General features: G+C 37.7%; 1 protein-coding gene across 2 annotated transcripts; it reads right to left on the bottom strand.

Annotated features, from left to right (window-relative positions):
- Nucleotides 1-2,582: 2,582 nt before the first annotated feature.
- gal3st2 (galactose-3-O-sulfotransferase 2) lies at nt 2,583-14,150 on the bottom strand. 2 transcript variants are annotated; one of them, XM_051863806.1, is made up of 5 exons: nt 13,260-14,150; nt 12,926-13,154; nt 8,689-8,799; nt 5,274-5,934; nt 2,583-4,455 (listed from the first exon to the last, which is right to left on the bottom strand). In XM_051863806.1, the coding sequence occupies exons 2-5, from the start codon at nt 12,997-12,999 to the stop codon at nt 3,334-3,336; spliced, it is 1,968 nt and encodes a 655-aa protein (XP_051719766.1). In that variant the 5' UTR covers nt 13,000-13,154; nt 13,260-14,150; the 3' UTR covers nt 2,583-3,333. The 2 variants fall into 2 exon arrangements, with proteins under 2 accessions (XP_051719766.1, XP_051719767.1); XM_051863807.1 differs by having other exon boundaries at nt 12,926-14,150.
- Nucleotides 14,151-16,268: the final 2,118 nt, after the last annotated feature.

The following is a 16,268-nucleotide window of genomic DNA, read 5'->3' as shown; positions in this document are numbered from 1 at the left end:
CATCAACACCAATTAATTCTGAGAAGTTTTGTTTGCGGATTTGATATTTTTATCTAATACAAAGAAGTTCATACATTCTGCTTATTTTTGGGCTTTTTTGGGCTCTTAATTTATAGGACAGCAAAATGCAGATTGGAAAGTGAGAGAAAGAGAAAATGGGATCAAATCATGACCCAGATCAGACTCAAACCTGAGCCGACAGCTCTTATTTGTCCCGAGCATGTGCACAATATGCCACTGCACTGACAAACTCATGCATTTTTAAGGTTGTGTCCTTAGTGTCAAAATACTTTTAGAGGCCGCTGTATTTCTGAGACAGTTCAGAAAGACACTGGAATATCGCAAATAGCACAAAAAAGATCCATTCAATATATTTTGCATTAGGCTCTGATTCATTCATGAGTCTGAAATTGTCAGTGACATATTTTCCACTTTCTCCAGTGTCATATTTAACAACAAATCTATTTGAAAAGCCACATGGTACAAAATAAATAGCTGGATTTAGAAAGATTATGTATATATTCCAAGTTATTTACAACACTGCTGTCACAGTTCAATTTCCAATTAGTGCTGTAACAAAAACCTAGTTCAGCTGGATTTGTACTTTTGCAAAGGTCAAACACATACTTTATCCTTGTTATATAAACTTCTGACTCATAATGGAAACCTGAACCATTGGTTTTAGAGAAGTCATATTTAGCCAGTGTGGTACAGAAAGGTTTGCATTTTCCAAAACACATAAAACAGCTGAACAGTCTCTATAACCCGGTCTAAAATGGAAAGTCATTTTCAAAAAAAAAAAAAAGTTGATTCTTATCAGAATAGAAAGTGCAATCAAGGGAAACAAGACATGTTATTATCTCACACCATATAATCATATCCTGTGATATTTTAAGAACCAAAGTTATCAAGTACCAGATATGGTTTTGCTGATGGATGTCATTTTAATGAATACTTAGATATTAAAAAAAAAAAAAAGTATTAAAAAAAGTGTGGACACTCAAGGCTAATTTATACTTCTGCGTCTGTAGCTACGTCGTAGGCTGTGTGTAGCATGCGTAGCCTATGCCGTAGCCTGACATGCACTTCTCCAAAACTGTAACAACGCGTCAATTCAAGCGCGATGATTGACCTGCTAGAACCCCTCCCTCCCCCGCCCAACAGAAATCTGCGATAACATCGCATTTCCTCTTGCGACATAAATACACTTTGATATTTAACAACTTAAGTTGCAACAAAAGTCGCTAGCTGCATCCGAAATCGAATACTTCTCTACTATATAGTACACAAAAAACAGTATGCGAACAGAGTAGTATGTCCGAATTCACAGTATATCGAAAAACAGTAGGTGAAAAGTACCCGGATGACTTACTACTTCCAGTGAGATTCTGAAGTGGGCATACAATGGACATTTTACCATCCCATGAGGCCACGGGAAAGGATTTGTGAATGGAGTTGAAGGGACGTAACTGACGCTGGTAGGTCATGTGACAGTAACAACATGGCGGATGTAGTACGTCCGAATTCATTCATACTACACGCATTCATACTATATAGAACATACTTTTTCATCAGTCGTGAAGTAAATTTAAATTCAAATGTAGTACCTACTCAACAGTACACGATTTCAGACGCAGATGCTGTCTATTTACCGTCATCACTTCTGCTTCATGAAGCTTTGAAACTTTTACGAATCTTTTGTTTCGAATCATTGGTTCAGAGCTTGTTTCAAACTGACAAGGTTTCAGTAAACGAGGCTTTGTTACGTCATAACTGTTTCGAAACATTTCGAAATCCCATGAGACCACAGGAAAGGATTTGTGAATGGAGTTGAAGGGACATAACTGACACTGGTAGGTCATGTGACAGTAACAAAATGGCGGATGTAGTACATCCAAATTCATTCATACTACACACATTCGTACTATATAGGACATACTTTTTTAATGGTTGTAAAGTAAATTTAAATTCAAATGTAGTACCTACTCAACAGTATGCGATTTCGGACGCAGCTGCTGTCTATTTGCTGCCATCACGGGCTGCTGCACTCCGACAACAGCTGAATCCCAAATGGCACCCTAAACCCTCACGGTCTTCCTCTGAGTCAGCACTTTTGTGACGTAATGCCACTTTGAGTGCCAGGTAAAGTCCTCTGCATAGCTCGCAAACTTGCTGGCTCAGCTGAAGTGCGAATCGAGGGCGCATAGCGGCCGCAAAGGGGGCGCTCGCGAGCACCCTTCTGAAACCTAAAATGATGAATAGGACACCCTACGGTCTTGTGGACTTAACAGACATGCGCATGCGGCAGCCATTGTAAGTCCACAAGACCGAAAGTGCATAGAAGTGTGCCATTTGGGATTCAGCCAAAGGCCCTGTCCCAAATGGCACACTTCTATGTACTTTCGGTCTTGTAGACTTACAATGGCTGCCGCGTGCGCGTGTCCGTTAAGTCCACGAGACTGTAGGGTGTCCCATTTGTCAATTTTAGGCTTCAGAAGGGTGCTCGTGAGCGCCCCCTTTGCGGCTGATATGCGCCCTCGATGCGCACTTTTGCTGAGCCCGCACTGGTGCGAGCTCCGCGGCAGACTTCTTCCAGACAGTTAAAGCAACGTTACGTCACAAAAGTGCGGACTCGTAGGAAGGCCGTGAGTGTTTAGGGTGCTATTTAGGACAAGGCTAAAGAACACAACAAGCTGCTTCTTCTTCTTCTTTTGCCTTGATACTGTGGGTTACACCATCAATATGCCCGTGGACACTGCCTGCTAGTGGTCTGCCTGTGTAATTGCATAAGTGTAAATGAAAACCGACGTGTAGCCTACGGCGTAGGTGCGACAAAGGAGTATTTAAATCAGCCTTCAGTCAGTAATGATACGGACGCAGATCTTGCTTCATTTTGGTATGGACATCACTGAAAATAAAGATAACTTGCAGTGCAGTAAGTGATTCAGATGTTGATTCAAATCAGTGAACAATTTTTCAAACTTGTCTTTTTGAACAATTCATTAAAAGAACTGGCTCGCACTTGGCCCCGCCCCATGCTTGGGACGGCACTGACCGTTACTCTGAGAAATTTCGCAGTCATTTAAATCCAGTTATTTCAATTGGAATCTATGTGATCAGGAGTCGAGTGTGAGGGCGAAAAAATTTTTACGCAGATTTCTCCCACTTTGACAGACAGAAAGCTGCTTGGTTTGAAAGTGACTTCATATATCACTACACTAATTACGATAGAAAATTGACTTTTTTTGTAACGTGAAATCTCCTTAATATGTTAATTTCTGACTGTTCCTTTGAGTTAACTAATTCTGTTCTAAGTTTTCATCAGTTGATTCATCACAACAAAGCAGATTCTTGTGGTACCTTTGAGTTTATAAAGTGTTTTTGTGTGATATGTTTATCTGAGTTTCGTTTTATTTCTTTATTCTTATACTGTTTTGTTACACTGTGTACATCAAAATTGTTTTGTCTCTCACTATGAACAACAGAATTAGCTAAAATGTTTAAGCTATGTTTATCCGCAATGGTTATATTTGTATTGTTGTGTGAGGTATTGTTTGTCACTGCTATGTGCGCATTTGTTTCAATATTGCGCTTAACAGCTCTGTGCGTTGCAATGTTTCTGGAGGCTGCAATCCTTTTTGCAGCAGCGGCACGTGCGGCCGCCAGCTGAGGGAACTGTTTGGTGTACAAGGCTGACGTGTACTGCAGTTCAGGTGTAATCAACCTCTGACAAAGCTGACGAGTATCATTATTTAACCCCAGTCGGAGGTTATAACCTTGAATAACTGCTGCACCATACTGAAACGGCTTTAATGATGAATCCTGGACCTGCGCAGGATCTACTGCCCCTCCTTCCTGTAAACACATTTGCTCAAGCTTCATCCTCTTTGCCCTCAGAAGCTCTACTTCCTGTTGGAGCTTCGTCTGTCCGAGTGTAGAGTCTATGCGCTTCCAGAAAGTGACATTAAAGTGCTGGTACAATCGCCAGTCTAGTGAATTCCACTGTTTTACCTGCTCTGTGGTCTCTGCACTTAAGGGTCTGCGAGAGCGTTCACTGCGACTGTTGAGGCGGAAAGATGAAACATCATCCAGTGACCAGCAGAGGGCGTGTTTTAGAAGCACCAGTGATTCATCAAAATACTCTGAGATGAGGATCAGCGGAAAGTCGCGTTCCACGGCAGCAATGACCTCGGCGCTACGTCTGTCTAGCTCTGTGTCGTTCTCAGGTGCTGTATTATCCAGACCAAAGTCAAAGGTCAAAATGTTACGTGCATAGTGGTTATTAGGCACAGAAGCATTGTAGCTCCGCCCACCCTGGATCAGGAACTCCTCAAGGCTTTTTACAGCACGGAATGCTGGGATCGCTTTGTAGTAAACAAACAGGGATTCCATCATCGCAACCGGATTCCGAAGAATGGAGAAGTAGAATGTGTCCTTAGGCATCAACTTCCTCACCTGAATGTCAAAAAAATATACAGTATGAACTTACGAATACAATCTTTTTTTAGATTTCCAACACTGTTTTTTGACTAACTTACAAATAAAATGTACAGTTTGATGAAATTTTGACCTCTTGCTCTTTGTCTCAGACTCATAAACATATCCCGCTTAACTGAAGTTCCATCACAGAACGCAATCTCCATGCAATCAGTGCAAATGTCCTCTAAATCATTCGGATCTGCACCTGCCTACCTCCATTTAGCACTGGGTGCTTCGTCTTCCTCATGAAAATTAAAATAGTCAGTTGTTTCAAATGATTTATGTGCTTGCTAAGGGGTCTGCACACATTCAGGATTGCATTCACACCACAGTGAGTCTTGACAAAATTGCAAACTTCTTCACCTCAAAGATGCTTAATGGTATGCTTAACCAATTAAATCTAAGGCCAAATAAATATGACATTATAAATACAGATTAAAAAAAAAAAAAAAAAAAAAAAAAAGTAATAACTTTTTATTTGGAGTCTATCAATTCTCAAAAACATTGACCAAATGCACTGCATATGTTTTTAATCTTGTGCAGCAAAAACCAGACGGACTCCAAAAAAAAAGTGATTACATTCTCTTTATTTATTATTCCACCATTTTTATATTATATTATGCAGTATTTATTTTATTCATTTCTTCCCAATCCACAGCATTTTAGGGCTTCTGTTCAAACCCTTCACTTTTAATATCATGAATCATTCTTTTATTCATCTAATCCTGCAACAACTTTAGGATGGATGCTTTGGTACATCTCTAAATTGGAAGTAAAGTGCCCTTTGGACTGACCTCTTGTGAACTGAATCTCATATGATTGCACAGGATGTGGAACTCTTTCACGCTTTGAGTCCTAACACCCTCCACAAAGTGTGCTGCAAAGAATGCTGGGTAAAATAACTGGCTGTGCATGTTCAGCGGCAAGGCAAAGGTCATGTTATGGCTGTCCCCATAACGATAGAGAATGTTCAATATGGTGCTGCTGGCAGTCTTGTGTGTCTTGAGGAAGACAATGTGGTTTTTGGGTTGACACGTGACAGCTTGTGATTTTACTGTATATTTATCAGTATTGTCATCAGACTGTGGTGGTTTTTGAATTTCATGGTTATTTTTGGTGATAACTGGCTTCTGCGGCTGATGCGGAAATAGTTTAGCCACTTTTTGGTCAAGGAAGAGTTTGTTCGCCTCCATTGGTGGAACTGTTTTGGTAGTGCTAGTAAACTTTTTTCTTGCAACCTCCAAGACTTGCTCCCGTTCCTCTTCTGAATGAGGGTTTTCGCTTTCGTCTCTTCTCTGTATGAAAGAATGCTGGTCGACTGGCTCCTCAACGATGGCTGTTGAGAGAGCCGAAAGGTTTTCTAGGTTTTCCCAGTCTTTGCGTTTCATGGGTCTATGGATCTCTGCAGGCATTCTGATCAGCTGTTTACTCACAAGTTTCAAAACCTTGGAGCTCCTGAGAGAGAAAGAGACAGTAAATTTTAGATGTTGACCCTTATGGAACCTTCACAAATCAGTAATATTTTATGGTATATTGCCTTTAACGGAAATATTATCCAATGCAAGCTGTTAAATCTGAGTTGAAAAGTCTCCCCCTATGTGGTTTTAATTTTCTATGTATAAGGCTATGTATACATCAATCCAGGTACATTTGAAAATTCATCTTTTTCTCAATGTTTTAGCCTTCCGTTTACATCGAGATGCCATTTTTTTCCAGTGAAAACTGAGCTTTTTTTATAGATGCTCTTCTAAGTTGAGGTGTAAAAAATATTCAAATGTATCCGTTGACTGAACACGCCATCTTTAGAATCTTGAACAGGTGTACTGAACCTACCAGCATTATTCCAAGCAGCTTTATTCAGTTTCTCCCTCGGTCGAGGGCTCTTGGCTGTTTCAGCACCACCGGAAAAATCAAAGGAAATCTCCATCGTTTTTAAAGGTAGTTTTATGTGATCTGAGCAAAGTGTCACTATTTTTTTATTATTTATTTGAAGTACTTTATTTTAAGATATTAGATAAAGAGCACTTTGTTGTGTGATATATTGTCCCTCTAATTTTCAGGAATTAATTTTCTGAAATGCTCTTCGATTTAGTCCTCAACTAAGATGATTATTGTTGGGGATTTTAATTATGTAGTCAGAGCTGATGATCATGTGGAGGATGAATTTTTAAATATTACCCAGTCGTTTAATTTGTGACGTTTTAATATTTACACATAGTCATGGTCATATGCTGGATTTATTTTTTACTCTTGGATTAATGCAGAGTAATTTGAGAATAAAATATATTTTTGTGTCAGATCATAAAAGTATTGTTTTTGATATTCCATTAATTGCAGAAAAACCTAAGAAACCTAAGAAATGTTCTACTCAGATTGATAACTGGGCTTATGATGCTTCTACAGCTGATCAGTTAAATTATTTTAATTATTTATGTTCTTCAACATTAGACTCAATTGCTCCAGTCAAAATAAGGACAAGGTCAGTAGGAAATCAAGCACCTTAGATGAATGAAAATATTCATAATTTAAGGAGAGTGCAGGAAGTCAGAACGTGCATGGAAATCAACAAAACTTCTTGCTCATTTTGAGCATTTGAAGGGTCTTTTAGTGCATTTTAATAAGACGGTTAAGGCTGCAAGATCTGCCTATTTCTCAAAATTAATAACTACTAACTGCCATAGTGCAGCTTTTTTTATTCAAAACCATCAATAAGTTGCTTAACCTGCTGCTTAATGTCCGATTTTATATATATATATATATATATATATATATGGATAAGGTCACTAACATAAGGGTGTCAATTACTTCTTCAGTTCATTGTGTTCAACAATCAGGTTGTAGGGAGGTGTTGTTTCACCTATATCAGAACAGGATCTTTATAAATTTGTTCAGCAGCTGAAGCCTTCCAGTTGTCATACAGATGTGGAAATTTCACTTAGGATTTAGAGAAAACCACAGTACAGAAAACCTTTTAAGAGTGATAAATGATTTACTGATGGCAGACGATGCTGGAGGGTATTTTAATTTTGTTAGATCTGACTGCAGCTTTTGAAACCTTTGATCATTCAATCTTAATTTATAAATTAAATTGATGGGTGGGAGTTTCAGGGAGGGTGTTGGACTGGTTTCATTCTTATTTGTTAAATAGAACATTTGTAGTGTCAGTTGGAGATGATTTATCCTCCCCTTCTACAATCAATTGTGGTGTTCTGCAGGGCTCCCTGTTGGGACCAATTTTGTTTTAAATTTATATGTTACCTCTTGGATCTGTAATCGGTAAACATCATATAAAATTTCACTGCTATGCAGATGATTTACAGTTATACTTGTCACTGTGATCTAATGATCTGATAAGCTTAGATGTCCTCCAATCATGCTTAGCAGATATAAAAACTGGATGGCATGTAATGTTCTGCAATTGGATACTGATAAAACTAAAGATGTGATAATCGGTCAGGGCTCTAATAAAAGTCATATTGAGTCAGCTCTTAATAAGGTGTTCCCCAATAATCAGCAGGGTGTTTGGGTGTTGTTTACTTTGACACCAATTTGAATTCTGAATACCAAGTCAAGAAACTGGTTCAGTTGTGCTTGTCAGTTAAGAAATATTCCTAAAATAAGACATATTTTCAGTTTTAAAGACACAGAGAAGCTTATTCAAGCTTTTATTTAATCTCGTCTGGATTTTTGAAATGCTGTTTTCTACTTTAAATCAACACACTTTATCACAGCTTCAATTAGTACAAAATGTTACTGCTAGATTACTGACACAAACTTGGTCTTTTATTCATATTACTCCAGTTTTAGCTTCATTACATTGGTTACCAGTTCATTTCCTAACTGATTTTTTAAGATATTATTATTGACATAAAGCACTACGTGGTTTGGCGCCTAAGTATTTAGCGGAACTTTTAAGACCTCATTTAACAGTTGGATTTCTCAGACCTTCTAGTCATGGTTTGTTGGCTGTTCCAAGATCCAGATATAGAACAAAAGTCGACAGAGGTTTTGCAGTGAAGGCTCTAATATTATGGAACAGCCTGCCAGTGGATATAAGATCCACGGAATGTGTGACTATTTTTAAGTAGCATTTAAAAATGTATTCGTATAGACTTAGTCTTTTTGTGTATTTTTGGATCACAGTTTTCAAATGTGTCCGGATTCATGTAGCCAAAGTTACTACAAAGTTTTTCATAAAACATGCATAACCTGGCTTGTCGGACCACTCCCAGCATCTGCAGAGCCACACAGAGGACAGTCAGGACCATCAGAGCGAACCACATAAACCGCAGCCGACTGAAACACGTGACTCTCACACACCTGTAAACACACACACACACACACACAGTGGGAGATCATTTGAAAATAGAGTGGAGTTGGGTAGTAGACTAACCCAAATAATTATATTTTACCTTGTAAAGCATCCTTGAGCCTGGGAAAGGCGCTATATAAATTAAACATATTATTAACCATTGTGGTCAGTGACGCAAACTTTGTAAAGGTATCATAGCAATATAACAATTGCACCATTGAATATGCCATTTATCTCAGGAGCTAGCGACAAAGGAGTGTCTCAGGGTTTAGTGTACCATAACACTCTGGGTAAAGAGCATCTAAATGGTAAGTAATAAAGAGTCACTGTCGGTTTAAATACAATACACTATTTGTCAGGTTTAGAATTCTGTTCTATGGACTTCTAGGCTGCGTCCGAAAACTGGAAAATGCTGCCTTCGGAGGACACATTTCAAGGTAGGAAGGCATCAAGGCACGTCTACATCCAGTGCTAGCTTTCTTTTTCCTGAGATATCTTCCTCTGATCAATTTTTGAAGGCAGCATAGATGTATCCTTTGCTGCCTTTGATATCCCACAATCCTGTGTGTTCCATTCTGTGACAGCTGAGGTAGAAAATTAAAGATGGCATCCAAAATTTGTGTTTGCTGGTCAGTTTGTGTGTAAATATACATTTTTTGACCAATATTTTCCACTTTTGATGTAATTTCTAGCGAGAAATTACTACTGTAGTAATTACATATTTGTTTAGTTCTCGCCAAAGCTTGCGCTATTTTGCAGTAGATCATTAAACTGTTACACTGCCTCAGAAGTCTGTCTGAAATCAGTTTTGTGAGGTACCTTCATGCACAAATGCTGCCTTTACAAGTCATTGCCTGATAGGGCAGTGAGGCAACAAGTCAGCTAGGTTTTCGGATGCAGCCCTAGTTTGCATTACCCTGTTGTCCTGGGTTTCTGCTCCTGTTTCTTTGGTTCTTATGTTCACGTTCATCATTGGTTACCGTAGTTTTTGATTAGTAACACACCTGTTTCCTTTTAGTTCATTAGCTGGTATATACAAATTGCATTGAGTGTCCATTGTTCTTTGTCTGGTTTTTGTCTTTATTGTCAAGTATAGCTGCATCCACCTCTCTTTATCCTCTCCTTGACTGCCTGCACCATGACAGAATACCAGACCCAAAAACAAAATTATGCAGCAGACGCCTTTCACCCCCAGAACCAGCTCCTATCTTTGTATCAGCCACTGGAGGATTTAAAGGAATAGTTCACCCCAAAATGAAAATTACCCCATGATTTACTCACCTTCAAGCCATCTTAGGTGTATATGGCTTTCTTCTTTCAGACGAATACAATCGGAGTTATATTAATTAACACCCTAACGCTTCCAAGCTTTATAATGGCAGTGAGCAGTTACCACCAGTTTGAAGCTCAAGAAAGTGCATCTATCATAAACCTACTCCACACGACTGCTGGGGGTTAATAAAGGCCTTCTGAAGTGAAGCAATGCGTTTGTGTAAGAAAATATCCATATTTAACACTTTATAAAGTAAAATAACTATAGCTTCCGGCAAAACGACATAATTTACGCTTTAGACGTAAATTTAATCCATATGGTCGTTTTACCGGAAGACTTTATTTTAGCAGACCAAAGCATTGTTAGGGGTTGGATTAAGATTCAGCTCACTCCCTTTCTCAAATTTCAAGATGTTTATTGGCATGATATCTTTACAATAGCAAAAAATTATAACATTATTTATATACACACAATAAAATGTTTATGTCATGCTATATACATATAAATATTACATTCATTTCAAAAGTGAGCAGGTTGTTTTCAGCTTGATGTTTGTGTCTCACTGGTTGCCCCTTTTCTTAAAGCAGAATATCTTATATTTTGCACCTAGGTCTGCATTTGTCATGGTTTCACCTTAAGGGACTTTGTGAGTGTTCGTTTTCTATTGCAGTTCAATTGGCAGGTTGCAAAATGGGAAAAGAATGTGTTCCTTAGAGGGCATAAATTTAAGCAATGTAGTTCCCTCCTCCTTCTCTTTTTCTCTCCCTTCTTGCCTCCTTCTGTGTTTTTATTTGGCCACAGCAAGTGGTTTGGTTTGAGTCATGTTACAGATCAGCATAAATGAATTACAGACAGTCATTTTCCAGGTTAGAATTAGACTGCTGCTGTCATTGACTGCACTTTCATCAAGTCACACACACACACAAAGAGAGAGAGAGAGAGAGAGAGAGAGAGAGAGATAATGATTGAGAATGTTTTGCCTTTAACCAAGGAAACCACTCTATGCTGAAACAGCAGTCCTGAAGTTCTCCAGCAAAACTGTTCAAGAACCACGTCAATTCACAAAAGGCAGTACAAATTATAGTCAGACAAGAGTGCTTTTCTGCGTTAACATGAAAAACTTTGACAGCTTCATTTATACATCCTAAAATATGATTAGCTGACTTCACAGCTTATGGCAAACGACTAGGCCTCTCTGCCTAATTTAATTTTTTGTCTTCAACACAAAGCACAAGAGATCCAGTTTAAGGTTCATGCGTTAGCTTACAGTACATACAATTTTGTTCTCCAAATTTGGATCCTTTTTCAAAATAGATTTCATAGATAATGCAATCAAGGTTGCAAAGTTAAACATATTTTCAAAAATATGTGAAATAAAGCTTTATAAGAACCATACATAAACAGTGTTTGCAATTAAGTCTGCAAGGAACATGTCATGTGCATTTAATTTATCAAAAGATGAATAAATAAGTGAAGTCTTTAACATCTTTAAACAATTCTTATGGCATGCTTGAACTCCTATAATGAGAACAGCCTGTATTTTTCCTCTCTAAAAGAGTACATGAACTCTTGAACAAGTGCATGTAAACGTAAGCAATGACTTGCATATAAAGACTTTGTTTTTAAACAATATAAGCATGTTTAGTACTGAATAGAATCAACATGTTTTGACCTATAAGCAACACAATACAGTCATTATGTTGTTGTTGTTGTTGTTGTTTTCTCTCTCTCGTAACAATGATTTGGTGACGGCTGTGGTCACACAGACAGAAACAAAAACACATGCAAACACGAGGAAAAAATTAAAACTCTTTAACAAAACCTCTCACATTCCCTCTGGCCACAGAAACATCTGGAATGGAGAGTTCAACTTCTTCTCTTGTCACATGTATACCACATATGCACACAAAACACACATGCACACCCGTATTTAATATCATAAATAAATGGGTAACACTTTAGATCAAAGTTTCCACTTTACTTCAAGTAATTTGGCAATTCACTTAAAGTAACATGAGATTTCTGGTGCCTCTGCTTTTGTAGTGTACAATGGGAACTTCAATACCTGTTTCAAGTGCCTCAAAATCTTTCTTTTATGATGAACATAATGGGTTTTATCTTGTAAGTTTCTCAGGGAAATATGCTTACACTTTGAAAGGTTTCATAGAGGTTCTCCAGAGGGGATCTTAGAAACTCCAAATGTGTCTCAAGAATCTTTTTTAATTTTGAAGTGTATAATGCACTTGCTAAACCTAACCAACAGCAACATGATCCTTTAAGCTAAGGTAAAGTCGAACCCAAAGAACTGTTTTCTCAAGCAGACTATATGCTAAATTAATAGACTGTTTATCTGTAACAGAACTGAAGTCTAGTTTTGATATGAATGAAAAGGCAATATATACCCACACTTTTTTATAGAAACTGTATTCACAAACATACAGTTCTAGCTGATTAAATAGACTATATTAGAACAACTTGAAAACGTAGGATACATTTAATATGTTTTAACATGTTTTTAATATCCATCATGGCATGAAATACCTCTGACATTCCTATTTGAATGAGACAGAATGAAACTCGACTCGTTTCGTTGAAACCCAGTAAACTGAGCGGTGAGGAATTTCAGGAGGAACGCATCACACTTCTCGCGCCGGAATAATTTATCACGCTCGTGCACGAGAGATGGAGAGAGGCGACCGTTATTAATCCAGCGGGAAATTGTCAAGCTCTCACACTACACGATCGTTTAAATGTCACTTAAACTCACAATTTCCCACGAAGAATACGGTAAGTAAGAATCTTTCTGAGGAAAAGCTTATAACGAAGCGTCTATATTGTAAAATACTAAAGAGTTCACTTACGTGGTCCATGGTGAGGCGGTCCGCCAGTGAAATGCTCTCCGCTCTCGGCACGAGATTCTCTGAGGAGGGAGCATGTCGCTCGCTTGTACCGGAGTCGACCTCCCCGATAAGCCCCCCCACCGGACCTCGGACTATTGGAGTCGTCAAACGCTTCGCCGAACTCGTGAAACACTGCTATCCGTCCCTCAGGTCCACTGGTGGGACTCCTCCCGCTAACGACGGATTGGTTCTGAGGGAAAGACAGAGGAAAAAGGGGAGCGAGTGACAGATAAAGAGAGCTTCAAGTGGCGAAATGTACAGCTATGAGAGAAAAGGTAGATTTTAACTTGCTTACAATGAATAATGTAGAAACCACGTCCTTAAGTTTGAGGAACAGTCCCAAACGCTTTCACAGACTTGGTCTTTTTTGAAACACAAGCAATGATGTTAATACTAATGAAAACAGACGTAATCCATGCCTGTCTTACTCTGATCCTATAATACTGAGTTCATTACAGACTGAGCACACCTGTCTTCCCTCCCTCTCTCGTTCTGTTTGCCCCGATGGTATTGGAGGAGAGCAAGAAGTATAATCCGTTCTATGTGCCCTTGTTGTTCTTCCCTGATGAGGGAACTTGATGCCGAAACTCTGAGCACTTTGTGACTGCTTGAAGCACAAAGATATCTTTGTGTCAAGATACTGTAATGCCAGGGGACCAGCAGGTAAAAAAGGAGACAAGAGTAGAATACGAGAAAGAGGAGGAAGACTGCAGTGTGCAAAGTGTGGAGCATCTCGCTTAATATCTTTGTCCTTTATTTAGAGTGACTTGCAATGATTTTAAAGTCAGATTTCTTTTTTTTCTTTTTTTTTTTTTTCTTTCTTTTTGCCTCCACCATATGCTTAGCAGAAAATTATTTTAATCTATAGGCCTAAGTAAAATAGCTAAAATGGTAATGTTAAAAAAAAAAAAAATTGTACTAATCACAATTAAGGAACAAAATAGGAATAGTGTATTTTTTATTTTTTTTACATCCTTGTGAAAGTGACTTTGGGTAAACATATAGATGTGCACAGTGTTAACAAAAATGTAAATAACAAAAATAAGGGGAAAACATTTATAATTATTATTTAGATAAAAAATAATCAAATTTGTGTGTCATTCAGGGAATTAGGGAACATGCTTTACTGATTTCACTGTAAATTATAAGTGGATTTTTCCCTTATTAAAACACATTAACAGTACTGTAATATATATATATATATATATATATATAGGTCGATGACGTGACGGCCATTTATTTATTTATTTATTTATTTTTTGTCCAAAGGCCTTAATAATAATAAAAAACAAAGATATGACATCCAAAGTATGTAAGGTAATTCAACTAGATCTCTTTTATTGAATCAAAAAGGTTTTAATTATATTTAGCTACATATAAAGGTATTTTAAATATTTTGAAGTGTCAGAAGGTCATTTGGTTTAACCATCCAAAGGCCAATACAGCAATTTCATTTGTGATTAAAATATCTTAAAATGTAATGTATATATTTTTTATATTTCTGGCATGATTTTATAACATCATATATTAACATAGTGCAAAATGGTATTAAAATTATGTGTAGAAGTCGTTGCTTTGTTATGAAAAAGAATGTCCGGAAAAATGAAATTTATTAATGTCATTTGGAGTAACCAATATAAAGGGACCATTTTGGATCGAGTCATGCGATCAGTATCATGTGACAGGATGTGACATCATCATGACACCTGCAAAGGACCACATGGTCGTGAAGCAAAGTAACTAACTTTTAACTATTTGAAAAATTCATGTTTTCACTTGCTCATACGCATGTCCCGAAACATCAGGTCATTCGGTACAACCGCTATAAAACATGGAAAATGTTGTAATATTTTAAAAACTTGTACTAAATATAAAATGTTTGATTGTCCTTTTGCTATCTAGCTAGCAAGCTAACTAGCTAGCTAGCTAGATATCAGCCTGTTAGCATTGTTTGAAAATATCGCCATTTGGTATAACCAAAAGTGTCATTCAGTAAAACCGCAATTTTGGTTAAACCAAATGACTTTTTTGGTGACAAATTTTGTCCATCTTGTAAAAAATGACAAAAGCAGTGTTAACTGATCATAAAAACCACATGATCTCATTGTTAACATTAATAAAACTTCAAAATTAATTATTTCTCCATTATGTTTTTTTTTTACACTTTTTACACAAAAATTGTATTCGTCAATGGCACACACACACACACACTCACACACACACACACACACACACACACACACACACATATATTTTCCCTATATTATTTGGAGTATCAACAGCTGAATAACACTTCTGTTCATAAAGAACATTGTGCTGCATCGCACAGCTCTCCCTGCTGTCATTTCATTCACATGCATAAGAAGAAAAGAAGCTTTCTATTTAGTTTCATTTCAGCCTACAGACAGATCAATACTGATGACATCATCAGTAAAAGCCTGTAGGCTGACAGTTTTCCACCAATCGATCGGTCGGGCTCAGAGATGCCTGCCAAATCGCCTGGGAAAGCTCTGCTGCCACAGCAACGGCTCCAACAGGAAGCATGACAACCAGCAAACCATATGACGCCCACACAGAATTCCTTAGCACTGTTCATCTGTGCAATAAAGCACTGGCACATACCGTTCACCATCACCATACTGTATTGCAGCAGCGGTTTCTGCTGTCTGTGAACTAAACTTGAAGACTTTAAGAACAAAAACATCCATCTTTGTTTATCTTGAACATGTTTTTTGCATTTATCTGCCATATTAGTTTTGTTCTTGACTTGACAGTGAATTGTTTTCCAGTGTGTGTGAAGCAGTGTGCTGCTAGTATACCAGGATAAAAATCGCAGTGAATGCAATATTAAACAGTGTGAAAACATAATCATGAATATGAGGTACAATCACAGCAGTTTAATATGTGGAGTATGCCAGCAGTTATGACACTACATGTTAGATTACCATTAGTAAAGTAGTTGGATACAAAATTCTGCCTTGAGCATCTCTCTATAAATAGCTGAGAATGAGACAGAGGGCGTTCAATAATTCAATTATTCTACCACATTAAAAATGAGAGAGAGTGAGACAGAAGGTCGTGTCTACAAAAAATATGCTGCTCTTTTATTCAGTTCATTCCCAGACACACACAAAACCCACAAAGATTTTCTGCTCATTGCACCCAGTTGTGTAACTCAGCATCATTTGATTGAGATCATAAACTAAATTTGGATAGGATGAAATATTGCAAAGTTACAAATATACACCGATCAGGCATAACATTATGACCACTGACAGGTGAAGTGAATAACACTGATTATCTC

This window comes from Ctenopharyngodon idella, chromosome 15 (assembly GCF_019924925.1).
Source record: "Ctenopharyngodon idella isolate HZGC_01 chromosome 15, HZGC01, whole genome shotgun sequence".
Taxonomy (NCBI): Eukaryota; Metazoa; Chordata; class Actinopteri; order Cypriniformes; family Xenocyprididae; genus Ctenopharyngodon; species Ctenopharyngodon idella.
Note: the sequence above shows the minus strand (reverse complement) of the source record. Positions and strands in the feature narration are given on the sequence as shown.